Here is a 16,111-nt window from a genome sequence, read left to right as displayed (position 1 = left end):
CTGTTGGCACGATCCTATCGTTAATTCCCTTTAAATATATATTTTTATCTTCTTGCACTAGTGTGTCTCCGGTCAAAGTACTAAATTTTATTAAATTAACGTCGCTTCCAGTGTCAATTAATAGTTCCATGAATTCTTTTTTTATATTGGCAGACTGACAAGTAATATGATTTTTGTTTATGACTGACTTGATTTGACATCGTTTTGGCAACCCTCCTCTACTGTGGCTATTAAATTTATCGGTCAAGCGCCACTCCTGTCGTCCGATCTTGGCAAATTTCCTGAATTATTATTACGTCTGTCATTATTCTGTTTTCTAAAACATTTAGTGATGTCGCGTCCAGGTACTTTACAATATGTACACATAAGGTTTACTGGTGCGTTATAATTAGTAGGCTGTTGCGTAAAATTATTGTTGGACGGACGCGATCTTATATTATTATTGTTATTATGAATTTGATTACAATTTCGTGCAATATGGTTACCTCCACACTGGTAACACTGTATGGCATTATTCCGATAATTATTACCTTGATTGTTATTATTTCGAGGCTGGTATTGATTATTTCTATTACCGTGATTTATATCGGGTCTATTAAAATTCGGATTACGATTATACTGTGGTCTATTAAAATTCGAATTTTGATTGTATTGTGGTCTATTAAAATTCGGATTCTGATTATATTGTGGCCTATTATATGTATTAGTACTCGGACTATTATTATTATTTGGTGTGTTATAATTATTAGTGTGGGTACGATTATCATTATTAAAATAATTATTCCGCCTATTGAAATTATTGTGATTAGAATTATTTGCTTGTCTACGAGGGTTATCACGTCCGTAGTACTGGTATGCTTCCGATTCAGATTTGAGTTCAATCTCTTCATCCTTAGCAACCTGTATAGCTAATTCTAAGGTGGGTGGCTTTTGAGGTTTTACTATATTCTTTAAACTATGTGTTAATCCTTTGATAAAAACTACTAATGTTTGTTCTTTTAATTGATCGCGAATGGTAGTTGCCTGCTCTGTACTCTTATTCTTGGTACTAGCTATGCATAAACGCTACTTGCAAAGATGATGTCGATTGTTGCGGTTCGAATGCATCTAATAAAATTAATTTGATACCTTCCCAATCACTAGTGTCCCTATATCGACATTCAGTTAATGCCTGGTCAAATAATTTGGTGTTAATATATTTCGTTAATATGGGCAGATCTTCTTTTTCTACGGCGGAACATGCTAAGTCACATGCCTTGATGAACTGGTAAACATCTCTTTCACCAGTACAGGTGGGGATCATTAAGGTGGCTTTATCTAATGGGAGTTTGCTAATCATTTTGATTTTTTTAATTTGTTTAACCTCTTCGAACTGAGTATGTACTATTCCCTTTTGAGTCCGGGTACCTATCTTTCGTAATTTCGTTTCGTTGACTAATATCGGTCTTATACTTGTGTTCAACAAATTCTTTATCTGACAGCTGTTAAATATTTTTCCCTATCGAAATCTACAGAATATTGATACCCTTCGTCTGTACTTAAATCGATTAATAAATCCTTATTACCGCTATTTGTTGTATCTTTATCTTTGTTAGTTCCCTTATTTAATTCACTATCACTTAGCCAATTTGTAACGTGCCCCAGTCAATGAATAGAAGGATGAAGGTAGAAATGTAGAACTTGAGTTTAAAGTATAATATAGTTACGTTTATTTAATTTATTTAACTGTTATTGATATATAAAAATTATTCTAAGTCCAATTATACGACTAAAATCTAGCGAGATGTGACTATATAGTTCCTGATGACTGTTCCTAAGCTCGTCGGTTGTTCGTCTGATGAACGCTTGTCCATCAGCTCTCCTCGATGGTTCAGTCCCTGTCACTACTTTACTCTGGATAACCATATATGGTCTTCTTGCGGTTAGGCCTACCGTGGGATTGTCACACGCTCTACACACGGCCGGATGTCAGACATATATGTGTTGTTGTTGTGCATTTGTGGTGTTTTATTCCATATAACCACACAAGATCTATACGGACATATTATACGAGTTATTTATATACGTAGGCATAATATATATATTGACGCACGCCGTCCATGGTCACGCGCTTGATATTCGTTGTACTACTACACACGCAGCGCATACGCTATTATTATTATTAATGGTACGCGGCGCGTACTATGTACGATTACGTATACACTTTGATCTACTCTTTGATCTACTCTTTTATCTACTGCCTAGAAAGGTGTTATATTTTAGGTAATTGCATACTTATTAAATAAATGTCTAAACGTTAAGAGTTGAGACGGTGGTTGGGTTAGTTAAATTATATAATAATATCCTAACTCCACGATGGATGTGACAAACGTTTGAATACTTCAACGCAGAGTGTATGACTATACTACGGGTAGGTATATTTTGTATGCTACACTAAATTTTTGTTTACCAAATTTGACTCACCTAAAAACTGTAATATATTAAGTACCTACTACGTAGTAAAGGTATTATTTATTTAATATCTAACCCAATAAATGTAGACAATAAAAGCAATAGCTGTGCATATCAATTATTTGTTATTTACCTTTTAATTATCTATTTATTAATTTGATTTTAAGCTCATGATTAAATATACAATACCTACCTACATATTAAGTAATATCAAATAGTATAGCCATATCATTATACAATTTAACTTTAAATTTATGATTACCAAATCTGACTCACCTAAATACTGCAATATATTATGTACCTACTACATAGTAAAGAGCATAAAATCAAATTAATAAACAGTTAATTTAAAGGTAAATAACAAATTGATATACACAGCTATTGCTTTTATTGTCTATGTTACGTACCTACGTATTAAGTAGTCATATATTAACTATGTACAGCGCGCCGCACGTTTCTAATAATATTTGACACTATAACTAATACGGAAATTAGTATAACATGCGGAGGTCGTTGCTAAAGTGTAGAGAAAACAATTAAACTATAGAAGGTGCCGTCACATACGTATCTTTCCTGGAAAGCCAACGCCCATACGCAGGATACGAGTCAACCAGCATACCAAATACGAGACCCGAACTCTGTCTCATCACCGCATGTATAATTCACCGCGGTTACAATTCGTCGTGGATATAGTAAAATTTATTAATGAGTAAATAATAATATAATAGTATAATTATTGTTCATTTAATTAAAACTTATAAATTAGTTTATGCAAATACATTTAGTATAATTATTGTTCATTTAATTAAAACTTATAAATTAGTTTATGCAAAAACATTTAACTGAAAATTATGGGCTATGCCTCTTAAATAATCTTCTGTTATTCTATTATGATAGTCATCACACACATTTTTTAACCTTTCAGCAAAGTCTTTGTATGTTCTTTTAACACCCATTGAATGCCCGGCTATAAACTGTTCAACATGGATTTTATTTAATGATTCTTCTTTTTTAAACGCCTCAATACACTTCCAAATACTAGGATGAATTACATTTAATGTGGATGAAAAACTATTATGCCAACCTTCGACAGAATTGTTTGTTCTTGGAATGTTTTCTGCTAAATAAGCATAACAGTTCCACAAATTGATCGGGAATAAGGCTGGCTTTCTTCTGTTCCTACGGTCCATACGACCAATCCACGTGTCTTCGAAATAATTAACCATTGGAGTTAAAAGTTCTTCATTTGTTGTGTAGTAACTAGTATCCATCAAATCATTGAAAGCCTGTTCAACATTAGCTACAGGTACAAAACTAAGGGCAGTCATCATTCTGATTTGTAGAGCGAATTCTGAATCTTCAGTATATTTTTGTTGAAGTCCAGCTTGTTGAACGTGTCTCCAAACAGACTGTGTAAAATGAAAAAAACAACCTCGAATTTTTGTAACTGGAAATGTTTTTGAAATGGCATTCATGGCCGCTTTCTCGAAATCAATCATAATCGTGTCCGGATTCAATTCAGGTTTTATTGATTTCAATGCTTCGAATAGGCGACAATATGTAGATTCCATTTTATTTGGTAATAATGCAAACACTGATGGGAAAACATTACTGTACTGTACACCATGTATCTGTAAAATCATATAGTAATTTACACATTTAGTTACAATAATTATGATATAACTTAATTTTTCTATTCGAAAATTAAAGTAATTTCATTACAATATTTTTTGAGTAACGAGTAAAGTAACTTTAATACATTTATCTCTAAATAACAAGTAAAGTAATTAAATTTAACGTTTGATCGGTTATATACCTATTATTATTTATACCCTTATTAGTTCACCATAGCCTTTTATTTAAAATATACTAATATATTAAAAAATAATTTAAAACAGTTACCGTATATATTTGAGTAAACAATGAAGGCGATGTCGAAAATGTTCCGTCTGCATACCAATGTTTACAGTTTTCCATAAGACGTAAATTTCTTTCGGTCGAAAATAATAGTATTCGGTCTTCTCCTGGACCACTATCGTACAGTAAAAATGGTTGTTCATCGTTCGTCAATTGGTATTTTTGGGGAATCATTAAATCACTTAGTGATTTTGGGTTTGGTGGTGAAGTATCTTCCTCATTTCTTATCCGCCGAATCGTTCGTTTAAGAGAACTTAATTTAGGTAAATGCGCTGTTGCTGAAGTAGTTAACTACAAGATGTATAATATTATGAAATAGAATAGTTTTACAATTAATAAAAGAAGTATTTTAAATAAGTGTACTTACAGATGTCGAAATTGAACCTAGTACTGCACGTGTTCTTAAATCGGGTCGTTCGATAGCTTTTTCTTTTAATTCGTTGATTGCTTTGCATACTTCAACTTTTGCACAGTCCGGCACATGATTATGTTTAAATTCTTTTATAATTTCGTCATTACAAACATGCAAACGTCCTTTACATTTTATCTTCTGATAATTTTCACACTTCCATATTAATTTATTTAAACCTTGTTTTTCAAGTATATAAATGTACCCTTTTAATATTAATTTATCTTTACCCCGTTCACTTTTAATATACGATATATTATTCATGATTATAAAATGAAACACTCTTGTAAACGTCGATATACGTAGTGGACGATGCCGACACAATAATTCAATAATCAGTAACGTGTGTAATCGTACAGTTAAACGTATCTGGTTATTTTTAAATTTAGAATTTTGGATAAGGTTTCAATTTGTTCAATCAATTTATATCAGTAAGATAAACTTAATGGCTCATCATATCAAAAATGCCATTTCGTAATTTAATATATAGACATCGACTGATAAATTGGCTTATTACATTTTTACATTATCAAAAAAAAAAACTGCGATGAATTGTATGCGCGGTGAATTGTACACGCGGTGAGTTGTAAATGCGGTGAAATGTTGGCGGTGAATAGTCGCGCGGTGAAATATCCGGATACCGATAACATTAAATGGTGAAGATTTTGAAATAATAGTACAAGAGACACCTGACTATGACAATGATGTTAGTGTAGTATTAGGAACACCAGAGCATGTTTTTGAACCAGGTATTAATTATTTATACTTAGTAGTTGTAATTTATGTACAAAAAATTATGAAACTTAATGAATTTAAATTTATAGAAATGTGTCTTCTTTGAAAATCCAAATTTTTCTTCTCTATTAATAATATAAAACTACTTAAGTTTTAAGTACCATTACCAATCTACTTTATTATTAGTTTTATTTATCTTACAATGTGTTTGAAGATTTATCTATACTGTTAAATTACTTTTGATTTGTATGTTACCATAATGTTAAGTTAAAATTTATTTTTTGTCCAAAACAGTTAATTTATTTTTCTCCATCTCCCTTACAATACCCTGCCCCCTCCATGCAAAAATAAAAAAACAAAAATTATAAGCTTTAAGACAATTTATTTTTATTAATGAATTTTATAATAATTCTAGTTTTGTGTAACTATATGTAGGTATAATTTACTTAATAATATAATTAATACCTAATAATAATCATTATACACTATAATATATTAATACACACACCTATTAATAAATAATATAATTTACTTAATTATTACTAATTCAATTTACTCTTGACCCTGATAAATATAGTGATTTACATAGGTATATCAAATATTTTATTCTGATTTTATGTCTTAGATTTTGCTATGAATATAGAAAGTGTTGAAAATGTTGAAAGTCTTGGAATAATTGACAATATTGAAAATTATGGTAATGTTGAAAATGTTGAAAGTCTTGGAATAATTGAAAATATTGAAAGTGATGGGAATGTTGAAAATGTTGAAAGTCTTGGAATAATTGAAAATATTGAGAGTGATGGGAATGTTGAAAATGTTAGTCATAGCAGAAAAAATAAAATCAGCAAAAAGGGAGATACCAGACTTTATAGACAAAACAGGAAAGAAAAAAGAAATTGTGGGGAGCAATATGTTACTAATAAAGGAAAGCTAGTAATAGGTCGTGTAGACCTTTAACTGACTGTAGACTAAGATGTAAGTCTAAAATTAATTGGGATTTACAACAAACATTTTTCAATATTTACTGGTCGATGAAATCTTATGATAGGCGGATAACATATATATCTAATCTCATAAGACCAACTAAAAAAGCAGTTACTAGAAAGAGAAGAGACACTCCAGAAAAGCAAAAAAATATACAAATGACATATCAATATCATGTTCCAAAGGACAATGAAATGGTTATTATTTGCAAGTTATGTTTCTAAAACATATTTGGTGAAACTCCAAAATTCATTCAAAAAATGTGTACACAAAAACTTTTATCTCCTGCTCAAAAAATGTCTCCAGATAAGAGAGGAAAAAGTACACCAAAAAATAAGAAAATTATGATTATAAAAAAACTACAAATGAGTCAGTCAGTCGTTGGTTGTATGAAAAACATTTTAAAAAATCTGGTTTGAAAATAAAAAATCCAAAAAAGGACACTTGTTCCCAATGTGACAGCTTAAATATACAAATTGTCAACAACAGGTGCACAAATGAACAAAAGGCTGAATTGATTATTAAAAGAAGTAAGCACCACGAAGAAGCAGAAGATGCATATGAATCAAAAAGGAAAGACTCTAGTTTAGTAACTGATGATATATGTGTGATAGCATTTGATCTTCAACAATGCCTTCCAACTCCCAACTTGGAATCATCTGTGGCCTTCTACAAAAGACAGTTATGGACATTTAATGTTACAGTACATAATGTTTTAACATCACATGCATATTGTTATATTTGGAATGAAACTATTGCTAAAAGAGGTGCCAACGATATTGGGTCTTGTGTTTTCCAGTACTTATCAAATCTACCACCAAATATATCTCATGTTATAATGTATAGTGACTGCTGTCCAGGCCAAAATAAAAATACTATATTTATGGCTATGTGCTTGGCTTTTTTGGAATAGCAAGACAAAATACAAATTATAGACCACAAATTCATGGTACCAGGGCACACGCGAATGGAGTGCGACTCTGACCATGCACGTATAGAAAAAGCTAAGAAACGTTTCTCTGCTCCTATCAACCATCCTCATGATTGGGCACAATTGATTCGTTATGCTGGGAAAGATGAATTTAGTGTCATTGAAACAAATCAAACTCATTTTCTAGATTTCAATAGCTTATTAAAATCAAAATATCAATTTAAAAAAAAAAATGTTGTTGGGCAGTTGTTTTTGTTCAGAGATGCCAAGTGGTTTAGATATAAAAAGTGTAATAAAGATTTGGTATACTACAAAACTTCATTGAAAGAAGATGCAGTATTTGAATGTTTAAGTTTATCTCGAAGAAATGCTATTTCCAACCCATTACCAACCATACCTAAAGCTTATAATAATGATTTACCTGTAACACTTGAAAAAAAAAGGGATTTACTATCATTATTACAATTCATTCCTGAATTGTATCATGATTTTTATAAACAATTAAAAACCAAGGAGAATTTAAATGATCCTATTGTGTCGGATGAAGACGACGAGTAAGATATTAATTAGGTACCTAATGTGTTTATCATTTTTTATTAATTGTTTTTATTTCAATTTTCTATAAACTATTATTATTATGTTATGATTATGTTCCTAAAGTAAGGATATCAATAAATCATTAAAGTTTTATTTTTTAATACTCTTAAAATGTTAGATAGTTATAAATACCTATTATGTGATTATAATGTTACATATTTCACTATAATAAATATTATGTTTTTACTTTTTATCAGTTGTTTTACTTTTTATTTAATGTTATTCCTGAAGTAAGGATCTCACTAAGTTGTATAAGCTTTATTTTGTAATGTTTTAAGAAATGTTTAAAATAATAATATGTTTTTACTTCTATCTTAATATTATTAACATTTAATATTTTTTTTGTTAGCTATATTTTATTAATGAACTCAACATTTATTTTCCTGAGAAAAGAATTTCTATTGGTTTGTATTCAATTATTTTGAAATATGAGTTAGTAATATTTTAAAATAACAATATATTATTAATTTTCATTTTTTTGTTACTTATGCCCTTTCTCACAAATAGTATTGAAATTTATTTGTGATAAAAGTATTAAGTCAAATGTGATAAAAGACATAAGTCAATATATTTTAAAATATCTAGTCAGTGGCGTACCCAGGATTTTCGAATGGGGGGGGGGCTAAACAAAGTAAATCAAAATTTGACATCATCATAACAAACAATTTTCAATAAAGTCTTATTGCAGTTAATTGTAATATTTCATTATTATATAACATAACACATACGTCATACATAATATATTAGTGATATACAAAATATGTTATACTATAAATTATAAATTATTTTATTTTATATAACTTCAAATTCAAAATAAATATTTTATTTTTTACATTATTTGCTCCAGTCTTCTAGTTGCATCCTTCTGGGTGCCTTTTTGGAAAATAATTTAATTATTTCATCCTCACTCAATTGTTCTTTTTTGTTAATATTTGTTAATGCCAATCCATTGAGTCGTTCTTCCGACATGGTTGACCGTAAATATGTTTTTAATCGTTTTAGTGTTGAAAACGTACGTTCGGGTGTGGCTGAGGTGACTGGCAATGTTGCAAACAATTGTAAGAGTATTTTAATATTTGGTACGATAGCTGTGCAATGGGGTAAGGTAACAATGGCCGAATCTGGTATAATTTGCATATTTTTCCATTGGTGTCTCCAAATGCGCAACTCTGCTTTAAGAATAGAATCATCATCAGTTGAAAGATCTTGAGCATAGATAGAAGCCTTCAATATAGTTTCATCGTCGTACATACTAAAATTTGATGGAATAAGTCCCTGTAAAGGTATTATATCGCTTAGTCGTTGATTAAATCGTGCATCCAATTCTTGAAGGATGAAATCAAGAAAAGGAAGAAACACTGATACTTTGAAGTATGTCTCTGGATCTTTTGAATTTATATTTATTCTTTGTGTTTGCCTACCACATATCCGAGGCATGCATATTTCTACATTCGCTAAATTTGCAATATCAGAAACATCCTTAAAAATTTGTTTAAAGTGTCCATCTGCACCTTCTCGAAGCTCTTCTAGTGCACTGCGAATAACCATTACGTCGGATAATGCTTTAGAAATATCTTGTTGTTTGCTCTGAAGAGAAATACTGAGTTGCAAAGTGTAGGCAAAACAAGTTACTGTAACTTCAAGTGCAACGAGAAAATCAATTTTTGTCACTGAATTTAAATATAATGCTGCTTTGCATGAGCTTTCAGGATTAGGATCATGTGAAATATCTTCAAGAGCATGCACTACATAAACATACAATTGTTTAAATGTAATCAATGCGTCATGACGCTCAATCCTACGTATCTCGCACAGTGTTTTCAATTTTTCTTTTTTTTGTGAATTATTGCTATCGCCTAAAATAACTGATTTCAATTTATCAGCTCTCTTAGCTGAAGCAGAAAAAAAAGCAGCAATACTTGATACAATTCCCATCATATTTTTGACCGAGGGAACATTACAGGCCTTGTATAAGCAAAGGTTCAAAGAGTGGCTAAAACAATGCGTATAGAATGCTAGTGGTTGCTCATTTAAAATTAGACTTTGGACACCATTATGTTTACCAGACATGTTTGCTCCTCCATCATAACCTTGTCCTCTAAGATTATCTATGCTAAGACCAACTTCTTTAAGTTTTATTAATATTGCATCTTTTATTGCTAAACCAGTAGTTGAAGTCATTTTTACAAATCCCAGAAAATCTTCTCTAAGTATCCAAGATGACGTATCTACATATCGTATACATACTGTCATCTGTTCAGTAGTGCTAATGTCAGTAGTTTCATCACATAGTAATGAAAAAAATCGAAATTGTTTGACTCGTTCAACTATTTTCCCTACAATTACATCACCAATTACATCAATTATTTCATTCTGGACTTTGGGGCTGATCATTGTGCAGTTTTTAGGGGAAGTTTCAAAGTGTCTTTGAAGTTCTGTATCACCACTGTCGACACGAAAAGCCAGAAGTGCACGAAGAATACCTTGTTCACCAACTGTACAAGAACTTCTCACACTTTCTAATGATAAAGAACCAGCTTCTCGATGACCACGCAACGGTAAATTATTTCTAGCACAGAATAATATTGTCTTAACAATTGGTATCAGCCTTTTTTTGTTGCTTTCAATCGATTGTTGTAGATGTTTATCAAAGAGTACATCAACTGTTTTTTCAAACCCACTTTCAAAATTGATTAGGAAGTCATTTGCTCTTTGAACAGAAAGAAGATGATATTCTGTTTTTGAATGTTTGTTGAAGTCATTCTTAGCATTTTTAAACTTTAACATAGGTGCAGTTACTAATTTTCCCAAATTCTAAAATTATGTATTAAGTTTTAATTAATATGTTGTATTTTCAAAAGTAAGGTAAAAATCATTAGGTATATAGGTTTAGTATGTAAGCATAAATTTACCTGTCTGCCTATTCCACCACCAGAAAAAGCAAACAAAACGCAAAATTTACAATAGGCTCCTTTATGTATATCACTATAAGCAAGCCAAGAATATTGTGTTAAATACTTATGCTGAAATTTTCTTTTTTGTTTGCCTTCTATATTCTCTGGAAAATTAAAATCTAATGGAGGTATCCAAATGTTTTTTAAACAATCAACAATTTCAGATTTTTTCAGCGTTCGGTCCATTATGAAGCAAGCAATATCATTCTTGTAAATTTCATTTTCAGTCAAAGCAGGCATTGATAAAGACTAAGAATAAAATATACAATGTCTATGATTTAAAACTTACAAAGACAGCAAAGCAAATAATAGTTAATTTTAATTTTATCAATAATTAATATCTAATAAAAATTTGCACCAAATGAATTGTACTTAGTAATGCAACGATACACATTATATAACTATTATAAATTACAATGCTCTATTACTCTATAAATATTAAATAATTTAAAAAGACTTACTGTACTTTTCAGGGTCTCATTTTTTAATAAATTAGGATTGTCAACTTCTATACCATCGGGCAAAAGGCTGTCTTTTTTTATTTCAATATTATTGCAACCATCCTAAAAAAAATATAATTATACTAATCTATTTTTTGCTACCTACCACATACAAATTTATTACTTATTAATTATTATAATATTTACTTACGACAGACTCAACTTTCTTTTTTTTTAAATTGAATACAGAAAACACATTAGGTCTTTTCTCAGACATTATTCTCAAAAAACTGTACAGAAAATAGAAAAAGTAGTAGCTATATTATTTAGTAAAGACTACGGAGTAAGGACTGTGTTAGTGTTGTTTGTCCGTTTGTCGCATCACGTCATGCGCCGTCCTGTACACCACAGATAACTGTCGTACTCGTTGTCGTATCATAATGTTCGTTACTACGTTCATACCGATCAAATAATATTATATCGTTACCATATACGTAACGTTTATTTTTTGCTTAATATAATAGCTCGTTGTTACTTAAGATAATACCATTAATTATAAATACTATAGTATTACTTATAGTATTTATAATCAATGATAATACGTTGTATTCAACACTGTTTTTAGAAATATCATGGTTTGTACTTTGTCTTTTATAATATTAAATGTATTCCATAACACGGCCAATGGGGGGGGGGGGGGGCTGAAGCCCTCTAAGCCTCCCCCTGGTTACGCCACTGTATCCAGTGCAACTGGACATAAGTCGTCTATAAACACCTGTTTAATAATTTATACTCATATTTATCATTTTATGTGCGAAAAAGTGCATATAAAAATTATAAAAATAGTTATTGTAAATATAATTACTTCACAGTATAAGTTATTACATTTTTTTTGTCTCCTGGAAAATCGTATAATTTGACTTGTACCCTTTCTCATCAAAACCGTCTATATATTTTATATATATATATCATATGGCCATGGGGGCGTCGCTTTTTACTATATTTTTACTATATTTGCGTATATTTTTATTCGTGCATGATACATTGATAAATCAATTATCACTCAGACTTCAGAGCCCTTTATAATAATATAATATATTATACGCTGTGTCAAGATACCCGTGTGCCCGTGTAGATAAAGCGTTCACGGAACCATCGGTGTATATTAGATACCCGGCTGATTTATGCGCATGATATGCGTCAGTGGTCAGTGATGCTGTGCAAGCGGCATTCGTCGATATGCACTCCTCGGCGCCGTCGCTCCGCTCCGCTAATCGGATATATCCCTCGACTTAACACCACCTCAAGTAGGTCACAGGTAATTACTAAGTTACTAACTGTTGTATCAGTTATCATAAAAACAATTAAAAAAGCGCAAAAAAAATTTTTGGTTGTCCCTGATGTGAACTCATTACATGTCGCGCTTCGTATGGTTTTCGGTACTACGTTTTAACATGCTCTCATAAAGCAATATAAGCTATTTAATTTCCGCATTAACTAGTCGGAATATTATACATTATGAAAATTAACTTTATTGAAACAACACAACATTGTATAATCGTCGCTAATTTACAACTCTTTATTGTATGAACTTCCAGGTTAGGATAGACCTTTAGAGTTTAGATAATATTATACTAATTACTAGTATATGATCCATAGACATATAATTTAATTTATATGTCTATGATATTATGATCTTATAAAGGTCAGCTACCACGGAGATAAGATAAGAACGTCGTGGCCGACGGGCGACGACGCGTTGCCAAAAAATAAATGATTATGAATGATGCACACTGCACAGGTCTCTATGTTATAAAACAATATACGCACTTGTGTAGTACAACAATTAAAATAACAATAAAAAAATTGTTTTTAAAAATGCTTCATCGCAAGAATATAATATATCCCTTTCATATATTATATCCAGTGGCGTATCCAGGGGGGGCACAGGGGACATGCCCCCCTCCTCATTGGCCGTAGGTATTTGCTTTTTATTGCAGTGTTATATATATATTATTTTTATTTTTGGCTATTTTTCTAAATTTCAGACAGTCGCGTGTGTGCCCCACCCCACTCTATGTATTATTCTCATCGGAAGGGGTTGCCAACCTTTTAAATCAAGTGAGCTATATTCAAAATGTTAAGTCTGGTGATCAACACTAGGTATGTCGAAAAACCATATTGTCAGCATTATTTTGATTTTACTTGATAAAGCTGGCTTGTTTAATATATTTATTATTATTAGTTATATCCCCGAAGTACCAACATTTCATAGTTCATACGATTACAGCGTATTTTATGAGATGTAAATATAAAGTCGTTCTAATTCTAAGACTAAAATAAATAATTTAATGATGGAAATATAGTAATCATTGGGAATTCCATAAGTTTATCAATATTTTAATACTACGGCGACGATGTGTGAGTGCGACGATATAATAATACGATATTAAGCTTGTCATTCGTCAACGATCAACGGTCACGACTCACTTCGCCTCACGACTCACCTCGCGCCTTCGCTATCACGTCTATATTATAATCGTGTTCGGCGACGGCGTCCGTCCTTCGCACGCGTTTCTTGAACGGTTTTATTCTTTACGAAAATACAAATGCATAAAATGGTGTGGTGTGTTGTACATTTTGTTTTGGACAACACTGTGGAAGTAGTTCCTGGATTCTGGTATGCAAAAGGGAATTGTGCTTGGCCAAGATCGTCCAAAACTAAAGACATAAAAAAAGCAATATTCAATCAAGTACGACCAAATAAGCTTGATTTTTCGTTTTTTGAAGCACGTTGTTTGAGCAGTAATATTGGTAAGCATTATGGAAAACTATAAGTATATTTTGTATTTTAAATTAAATATGATAAGTATCTGTATCAGTACTGGTACAAAGATTATACCAGAGTGGAACGTCTCGCAGTTCAATATTTTAAAAATGAATCACATTTCAACTACATAATATATTTTCAAAAACATGTAACTTATAAATAAAATATTTAACTATTGGAATACAATTGCTATTAAAATGTTTTGAATTTAAATACTAATAATATTGTTTTAGCAATAATACGTATGTTGTATGTATGGTTTAAATTATTGTAAGAAGTTTAATAAAAAAATTCACATAAATATTTAAAAAAATTGAAAGTATACAGAACAGTAATCCCTCGTTATCCGCGGAGATTATGTTCCAGGAAAGTTGCGCGGATAACGAGACCATAAAGCAATGTAAAACGGGAAGTTAGGTTTTATTTACATACAATTTTTTATTTTTATTAGACATTTTTATTTATTTGTATTTTTATTACACAAAAAGGTTAATATGTTTGACAATTATTTGATTATGTATTTATTTTTTTAATATAATTTATTAATTATTTATACATACATAATATATTAGGAAGGATGAAAATAATTTGTAATTGATGTTTGTTTCCTTTTGTTTTCTATGTCTTTGCGAACTTCTTCGTAAGGCACCAGCAATTCTTGGATTCCTCTTTTGAACTTTAATGCTCTTTCTGTGAGTGGATCCGTCATAGGAACTTGTTCAGTTAGTTGGTTTGCTAATGAAAAAATCTCTTTGATTGATTTAGAGGAGAAATCCGGCTTCACAGGTTCTTCTTCCTCTTCATCATCCTCGGATGTTTTGGTTCGTTCGGGGTTTCGGTAATTTCTTCTAGATCATCCAATGTAAGTTCCTGATCGTAGTTCAACATAATTTCTTATACCTGAGAGGAACTTTTTTTTGGGTCTGGTCTTTAATCCAAATATTAAAGGTTTTTTCGGTCTTCTCCACCTTAACACGTTTTACTGGAAATAGGGGTACTTTCCATAACACTGCGTCGTATTGTCACTTCATTTTTTCTTATTTCTCGAACACTAGACTCGTTCATTTCGTACTTCCTAGCAAGTGACGCTACGGTATCACCACTTTTTATTTTATCCAAAATGTCAACTTTTTGCACGAGTGTCAAAGCGTTTCTTCTCCGTTTCATTGAAATTTTAGGTTGAGAAGCCACTTAAAATGAAGTATGGTACTAAATTAAATAGTAATATGTACATACAACCGTACACGTGTCACGCACTAATATCAACCAACAACTGAACAATTTTAAGATATAACAAATTAACCGTACATATTAAGGTATGTACTTTATGTAGCTTATCTGTTATAAGTATGGGTACAATAAAGATAAAATTTCATCGTATATATAAATACAATGTTATCGCCGACCCAACCGCGGATTTTTAATCCGCGGATAACGAGGGATAACTGTATTCACTTTTAAATTTAAAAAAAGGGTGGGTAAGTGGATGTCGCTCTGCTGTTCAGTAAGTTACAAGTGGGCTACTGAATAATGGACGGTATTAAATTTGAATTCAATGATATCATATAATTGTATACGAGAAACGATTCTGAGCGGTGACGGTTTATCAGTGTTGATATTTTAATTTTATATATTATTAATATTGTTATTAGGTATTTATTATTAATACGGTATCCGGTAAGTTGAAAAAATATTATAAAATTACAACAAAATTACTTAAGTCTATATTATTCAATTGTTGATTATTTAATATGTAATTTCCTCAAAATTTGAACACAAAATAACTATAAAAAAAAACTGTGAAATTTTTTGGTTACAGAATAATCTACTTCCAGCCAAAAAAGTTTTCAATCCTTAGCT

General features: G+C 30.8%; 2 protein-coding genes across 2 annotated transcripts; both read right to left on the bottom strand.

Annotated features, from left to right (window-relative positions):
- Positions 1 to 3,275: 3,275 nt before the first annotated feature.
- LOC132953174 (uncharacterized) lies at positions 3,276 to 5,770 on the bottom strand. Its single transcript, XM_061025703.1, has 4 exons — positions 5,750 to 5,770; positions 4,736 to 4,915; positions 4,354 to 4,659; positions 3,276 to 4,082 (listed from the first exon to the last, which is right to left on the bottom strand). The coding sequence occupies exons 1-4, from the start codon at positions 5,768 to 5,770 to the stop codon at positions 3,276 to 3,278; spliced, it is 1,314 nt and encodes a 437-aa protein (XP_060881686.1).
- A 3,091-nt stretch (positions 5,771 to 8,861) lies between these two features.
- On the bottom strand, positions 8,862 to 12,106 carry LOC132953173 (52 kDa repressor of the inhibitor of the protein kinase-like). Its single transcript, XM_061025702.1, has 3 exons — positions 11,633 to 12,106; positions 11,443 to 11,544; positions 8,862 to 10,841 (listed from the first exon to the last, which is right to left on the bottom strand). Exons 1-3 carry the CDS (start codon positions 11,696 to 11,698, stop codon positions 8,862 to 8,864), a joined length of 2,148 nt encoding a protein of 715 aa, XP_060881685.1. The 5' UTR covers positions 11,699 to 12,106.
- Between the last annotated feature and the right edge of the window lie 4,005 nt (positions 12,107 to 16,111).

The sequence above is a fragment of the Metopolophium dirhodum genome, unplaced genomic scaffold, assembly GCF_019925205.1.
Source record: "Metopolophium dirhodum isolate CAU unplaced genomic scaffold, ASM1992520v1 scaffold1, whole genome shotgun sequence".
NCBI classification, from domain to species: domain Eukaryota; kingdom Metazoa; phylum Arthropoda; class Insecta; order Hemiptera; family Aphididae; genus Metopolophium; species Metopolophium dirhodum.
This window is presented reverse-complemented; position numbering and strand designations above follow the sequence as displayed.

Coding starts and splice junctions, on each gene's coding strand:
- LOC132953174 (XM_061025703.1), bottom strand. CDS start 5,770: ATGGTAACATACAAATCAAAA. Junction 4,916..5,749: donor TGGTAACATACAAATCAAAA/GTAATTTAACAG, acceptor AATTATCAGAAG/ATAAAATGTAAAGGACGTTT. Junction 4,660..4,735: donor TAGGTTCAATTTCGACATCT/GTAAGTACACTT, acceptor TACATCTTGTAG/TTAACTACTTCAGCAACAGC.
- LOC132953173 (XM_061025702.1), bottom strand. CDS start 11,698: ATGTCTGAGAAAAGACCTAATGTGTTTTCTGTATTCAATTTAAAAAAA. Junction 11,545..11,632: donor AAAAGAAAGTTGAGTCTGTC/GTAAGTAAATAT, acceptor TATTTTTTTTAG/GATGGTTGCAATAATATTGA. Junction 10,842..11,442: donor ATGAGACCCTGAAAAGTACA/GTAAGTCTTTTT, acceptor ACATAATTTTAG/AATTTGGGAAAATTAGTAAC.